The sequence below is a fragment of the Octopus sinensis genome, linkage group LG18, assembly GCF_006345805.1.
Source record: "Octopus sinensis linkage group LG18, ASM634580v1, whole genome shotgun sequence".
Taxonomy (NCBI): Eukaryota; Metazoa; Mollusca; class Cephalopoda; order Octopoda; family Octopodidae; genus Octopus; species Octopus sinensis.
In genome coordinates, this window is record NC_043014.1 from 36,954,746 (window position 1) to 36,961,856 (window position 7,111).

The following is a 7,111-nucleotide window of genomic DNA, read 5'->3' on the forward strand; positions in this document are numbered from 1 at the left end:
GGTGCAGCCTTCCAGCTTGCCAGCCCTGATCAAACCATCCAATCCATGCTAGCATGGACAACAGATGCTTAGTAATAATGATTTAAAGAGACCCTCTGAAGAACATAACCAATTGAGGTAACTGATGACCACTCACTTTGATTATTAAAAAAGTTGTTTATTTTATCAGCCTCATATGCAATTAGAGCAAACTACTTGCCACATAGCTACACCTGTGCCTATGTATACTAGGGATGAGACACACACACACGTTTATGTGTGTGTGTACATATACAAATGCCCACACAGAGCTTCTTTTTTTCCCTTTTAGTTCCTGTCTGACCAGATATCGCTCATATAGCTTTAGTCACACCGAGGCTGTAGCAAAAGCACTTACCCAATGTGATACCTTGTAGGACAACACCCAAAAACAGGTGGTTACAAAGTGAACTTCCAAACCACACTGCCTTGCCTGTAGATTATATCGTTATTTGTATTATTCTTTTACTTGTTTCAGTCATTTGAGTGTGGCCATGCTGGAGCACCGCCTTTAGTCGAGCAAATCGACCCCAGGACTTATTCATTGTAAGCCTAGTACTTATTGTATCAGTCTCGTTAGCCAAACTGCTAAGTAACGGGGACATAAACACACCAGCATCGGTTGTCAAGCGATGTTGGGGGGACAAACACAGACACACACACATATATACAACGGGCTTCTTTCAGTTTCTCTCTACCAAATTCACTCACAAGGCTTTGGTCGACCCGAGGCTATAGTAGAAGACACTTGCCCAAGGTGCCACACAGAGGGACAGAACCCGGAACCATGTGGTTGGTTAGCAAGCTACTTACCACACAGCCACTCCTACGCCTATTAGAGAATGATGAAAGGCAAAGTTGACTTTTGTGAGATTCCAATTCAAAGTATACCAAAACTCCGTAAGGTATTATGTCCAACACACTATCAAACGAAATTCCATAAGATACCTTGTCCATTACTTCAATAGTGACCTGAACTTATATCAGTGTCATTCCACAGCTTGTAACAATGTAATGGCCACACAATGGAAATGAGGAAACAAATTAGGAGAGAAATACTTTTATATGTTCGTTTACTTAAACAGCATGATTATTGTTAATATAGGCAGAAGCCCTTGGATTTGTAAAAGATGTATTTAGTAGTTATGTACTGAATACATCTGCTACAAAAATATTTTTTCACCCTTATAATCAGAGAAAGACAGGTTGACTCTGATGGAAGGGAGAAGCTAAACACTTCAAATCTCTGCTATTTTCTGCTTTCTAAAGCATGAATAATTCAATGACTGGCGTCCGTGCTAGCGGGGTGCAAAGAGCACCATACGAGTGTGATCGTTGACAGAGCGGCTAACCAGCTTCTGTGCCAGTGTCACATAAAAAGCACCATTCGAGTGTGATCATAACCAGTGTCACCTTACTGGCACTTGTGCCCCATGCTAGTAGGGTGCTAAGAGCATCATCCGAGCGTGATCATTGCCAGAGCAGCTAACTGGCTTCCATGGCGGTGCCACGTAAAAGGCACCATTCGAGCGTTACCAGCGTCGCCTTACTGGCACTTGTGTCGGTGGCATGTGTATAAGCATTCAAGCGAGGTCGTTGCCAGTACCGCTTGATTGGCCCCTGTGCAGGTGACACGTAAAAAGCACCCACTACACTCTCGGAGTGGTTGGCATTAGGAAGAGCATCCAGCTGTAGAAACTCTGCCAAATCAAAACTGGAGCCTGGTGCAGCCATCTGGTTTGCCAGCCCTCGGTCAAATCGTTCAACCCATGCTAGCATGGAAAGCGGACGTTAAATGATGATGATGATGATATAAAATGATATTAGTTGATATATTTTCAAGAAGGACAACTAAGCTGTTATGGGAATATTATTTAACTAGCTGATTCATGCCTCTAAGTCAAAATATACATATGGTTATAGTCAAAACAGAGGCAGTTATAATTTGAGTTAATCCAAATCAATACTGATCATACATCATCATCATCATCGTTTAACGTCCGCTTTCCATGCTAGCATGGGTTGGAAGGTTCAACTGAGGTCTGGGAAGCCCGAAGGCTGCACCAGGCCAGTCAGATCTGGCAGTGTTTCTACAGCTGGATGCCCTTCCTGACGCCAACCACTCCGTGAGTGTAGTGGGTGCTTTTTATGTGTCACCAACACAGGTGCCAGACAAGGCTGGCGAACGGCCACGCTCGGATGGTGCTTTTTACATGCCACCAATACGGAGGCCAGGCGAGGCTGGCAACGGCCACGATCGGATGGTGTTTGTTATGTGCCACCAGCACGGAGGCCAGCCAATGCGGTGCTGGCTACGGCCACGTTCAGATGGTTCTCTTATGTGCCACAACTACAAATTCCATTGATGTTGATCGATTTCGACTTGATTTTTTGATTTTCACTTGCCTCAACAGGTCTTCACAAGTAGAGTTATGTGTCCCAAGAAGGAGGAAAAAAAATTATTCATGAAAATACATGGCATTTTGCTAATTGTGCTTTATATTCAACAGGCTTCACCATTGAACAAGCTGAAGCTATCACCGAAGCTCTTGTCGAAGTAGTTAATATGACACTTGAACAACAATCTAAAGAGATGGTTACAAAAACACAACAGGTAAACTACTTTCAAAATTCTAACAAATTCTGAATAAACTGAATTTGCCCACCCATTCCCAAATTAAATCTGAAAAGGCTTCTTTTTTTTCTGATATTGTACATCTTTGTATATTAATATTTCAATTAATTTTAATAGAATATTATTATAAAATAAAGGGAAAAAGAGACTTCATGTGTATTTCTTTTTCTTACCTGACCGTTATTACAAACTAATTTATTTAATCATTAACTTTTTACAAGAAGTGCTCAATGAATTTAACTAATTCAAAGAATTACTAATTTAGTCCTTATTAATTCAGAATTTTAGTAAGTTCTGATTTAAATTCACCCACACCTTCCCATATAAAATCTGAAAAGGCTTTCTTAATAATTTTCTACATTTTTGTATATTAATATTTCAATTAATTGGCAGAATTATTAACACAACAGGCAAAATTCTTAGCAGCATTTCATCCATCTGAGTTCAAATTCTGCCATGGCCAACTTTGTCTTTCATCCTTTCTGGGATAAGTGCCAGTTGAGCTGGGGCTGATGTAATCAACCTACTCCCATCCCTTAATTTACTGGCCTTGTGCCAAAATTTGAAAAATTTTAAGAGAACAAAATTATTATATCTACAATGGGAAGAGGTGACTTCCCTTGTTTTCTTTTTTCTTGCCAGTTATCTCAGAATCATCATCATCATTTAACATTGGTTGTCCATGCTGTAATAGGTTGAATGGTTTGACCAGGGCTGATAAGCTGGAAGACTGCACCAGACTCCAGTCTGGTTTGGTATTGATTTCTTCCTAATACCAACCACTCAAATATTGACAATCAATTATTAGAAACTAGATTTAATCATTAAATTTACAACGAATGTTCAATGGATTTAACTAATTCAAAGAATTACTAATTTGGTCCTGAGTAATTAAAATTTTTCCAAATATTTCTTTGGCTCGTTGCAGCTTTATAAAGTTTTCAATACTTTATTAAAGACCTAATACTTATAAAATATATATATGTATTAGCTATATTAGTATGTTATATGCATAACTAATTACAAAATTAAGAAATCTAGATCTCAAGTTGCGTTTTAACTGGATGACCACAGACAATTAAAAAGAGAAAGCATTTTATAAACAAATTCCATTTTTATTGTGCAATGTCTTCTATTTAATTTTTTCTTAAACTTTAATTTTTCCACGTTTTTCTGCAGGAAATTGTAACCCAGCAATTACTGGCTGAAATTGCAGCTGTTAAGAAGGACATGATCATTCTTGAGAAAAGTGAATTCTCAAACCTACGCAATATAACAGAAGTAAGGTTTTTTTTTTTTTTTTTTACAAAATAATTCAAGAAATTTTAAGATAGCCACCTGTATACCATATTTAATGTAAATACACTATTGAAAGGCCAGTCACTGCAGTGACATCTCTTATGGACATGCTGTGTTAAAAATACAGATATCAGACAGGAAACGAAAATTCATCCACCAGTGGCCAGCAAGAACACATGTGCATTTCGGTCTTTTTCCTAGCATTCTCAATGATGCATGCTCGCAGCCAGCCACATGCTCAGACAAGAGTTCATTGGCTGTGATATAGGAAACAGTGAATAAAACATTCACTGATGTTGCAAATACCTGCCCGGTTGAATAAAAAATCTTGCATACAAAATTGAAGCAGTATTAAATTTAAATAGCCATCTACATATCACACCTAAAGTGTACACACCATTGACAGGCCAGTTATTGTGCTATTTGTCCTGAGATAATTTCTTATGGCAGTGCTGTGTTAAAAACATAATAAATATCAGGGTGAGACGACAACTCATCCCATGCAGAAAAATATTTCTTAATCTTTTTAAGCTTATTTGGAAGTTAATAATTTTTAAACAATCACTACATATAATCATTTGCATGAAACAATGTTGTTCATATGTAAAGAATTATTACAGCTTGTCCACAGGCTTTCAATTTTGTTGTTTTCTCTCGTTAAAAGCATTATATTTGAAGCATCATGAATAAACAACAACAGGCAGTATAAGTTTAAATAGAATTTGTGATTAATAAGGAAAATCATTTGTAGAATTTTAAGGGGATAAAAATGAGAATTTTATCATCTTCATTTGATGTCTACCTTCCACACTGGCATTGGTTGGATGGTTCTGCAGGATCCAGTATGTCAGAGGATTCTGTCAGGTCCCAATCTCTGTAAAATGGTTCTTAACGCCAACCACTTTGCTGAGTATATTGGGTACTTTTTCATGGTACCAGCTTTAGTGATATTACATTGAAACTTACAGGCCTAAAGTAGCCCTTATAGCTGAAGGAGAATAGAAGAGAGGTAGGGTACAATGATTCTGTATTGGTTTAAGAGGGATGGTAATGTAAATTTATATATATATATACACACACACACACACATACACACTGTCATAGTGTATAAGAAGGCTAATTTAAATATTTTTACATTTAAACATCAAAAATTACTAGAAGCAACCTACACATAACAGGCATTAAGCTAATGAAGTTTTATATGGATATTCATGTTAATACATAAATTATCAGTGGTTCCCACCATGAGGCATATGCCCCTCCAGTGAGGGAGAGGAAAATCGTGGTGGAGCATGGGACCCAAAACTTTTTTTTTTTTAGTTGTACATGGAATTGTGGGAATCTTTTTTTCACAGCAAACAAACTACACATATACTCAGCCTAACAAAACCAATCCCTCCAGCCAAACATCTCTATGAAGACTGTTTGCTACAGTATAGCACTAATACTAATGTCATGGCTGAAGCTAACAAAATTGTCTCCTCAAATCAAGGAAATCTGCTGTGGTTGCCAGGCACAAGGCTCTCAAAGTGATTCACTTCTTTATTTCTTAGTCAATAATGTACTTTTTGTTGTACTCAGTACATTATTTTTTATGAAATAATTATGATAAAATATTAAAAATAGAGTTGGGTTTTTTTTTTCCAACCACTGGAGGGACATACATTTTTCTGGAAAGTTATAGTGAGGCCCACAGGAAAATAGGTTGGGAAATAATGATTTAAATATTTAGCTGTATACATTGTATGTGTGCATATATAAAGAGAGACAGACAGACAGAGAATTCAATTATCTCAGCAACAGTTAAATTTTGATTTAAATGATTTAGGAATAAGGTTGCTTTTCTTCAATTTGTCACTCAAAACAGTCATTTTCATAAACATCCAATCATTTTATAATCCCCAATATGTCAATGGCTTGCTAACTTTTTGCATTTTAAATCTCCTTAATTTATATTTTCTCTCTAACCAGCAGGAGAACTTAATAAATTAAAATGTTTCTGTTTTAGTGTTATGTAAAAGGCAAACAGTTTCTTTGGTTACCTTAATGGTTTTTTGGGGGGTTTTTTAATCTTCTTTTCAGAAACAGAGTAGAGATATATTGCAACTAAAGGATACTGTAAGAGATGAAGTGTCTAAATTGGAAGGGAAAATCTTACTGGATGTAAATCTCGAAAGAGGCCGTACCAACGAAGAGGTATGTGTTTGGCTATTCTATATGCAACACTGAATAATAGAAATAGCATTTTGGGATTAATCCTAAAACATTTTGTATTTATAGTAATGTGTTGTTGAAGTAAGAAAAAAAACTTAAATATTACATTTGAAGTTAATAACCTGCAACAATTGCTATAAAATCATTTTATTTTTAAATTTCAAGTTTGCTGATAAAGAAACCCAAATTTCGAATATCAATAATAAAATTGATACAAAAATTGCTGATCTCCGCACAACATTTGAGCAACACAGAAATGATGTCCTGAAATATGCTGGAGGTAGGTTCATTGCTTTATGGTGAGAATACCTATAAGCTGTTATGCTGCATGTGGGAAGTTAGGGAGATATGCAGAAGACTTTCTCTGAAAGAATGTTTAGTTTGGTGAAGCACATCTGTCTGCTAGTCAGAACTACAAAAATAAACTTCACGTGGCTGTGTGGTAGGTAGCTTACTTACCAATCACATGGTTCCGGGTTCATTCCCACTGCGTGGCACCTTGGGCAAGTGTCTTCTACTATTGCCTCGGGTCGACCAAAGCCTTGTGAGTGGATTTGGTAGATGGAAACTGAAAGAAGCCCATCGTATATATATATATATATATATATATATGTGTGTGTGTGTCCACCCAACATTGCTTGACAACTAATGGTGGTGTGTTTATGTCCCTGTAACTGTAGCAGTTCAGCAAAAGAGACCGATAAAATAAGTACTAGGCTTACAAAGAAGTCCTGGGGTCGATTTGCTCGACTAAAGGCAGTGCTCCAGCATGGCCACGGTCAAATGACTGAAACGAGCAAAAAAGAGAGTACTGCTGTTATTCAGAGTATGGAGACTGTGCCATCTGAGAATGAATTTTCTTTGTTTGGTTTCCATTTACAGCTAGTTCAACTGGGTTATTTGAGAGTGTAGTTTCTTGATCAGACACCACAAATGCCAGTTTGT

The 7,111-nt window shown here is 37.0% G+C and overlaps 1 protein-coding gene across 1 annotated transcript in view; it reads left to right on the forward strand.

Moving 5' to 3' along the window:
- Positions 1 to 7,111, forward strand: part of LOC115221286 (coiled-coil domain-containing protein 90B, mitochondrial) — a 33,738-nt gene that overhangs the window by 25,278 nt on the left and 1,349 nt on the right. Inside the window, exons 4-7 of the mRNA XM_029791435.2 lie at positions 2,529 to 2,632; positions 3,833 to 3,934; positions 6,035 to 6,148; positions 6,332 to 6,446. Coding sequence (XP_029647295.1) covers positions 2,529 to 2,632; positions 3,833 to 3,934; positions 6,035 to 6,148; positions 6,332 to 6,446 — 435 coding nt within the window. The remainder of the gene's footprint in view (positions 1 to 2,528; positions 2,633 to 3,832; positions 3,935 to 6,034; positions 6,149 to 6,331; positions 6,447 to 7,111) is intronic.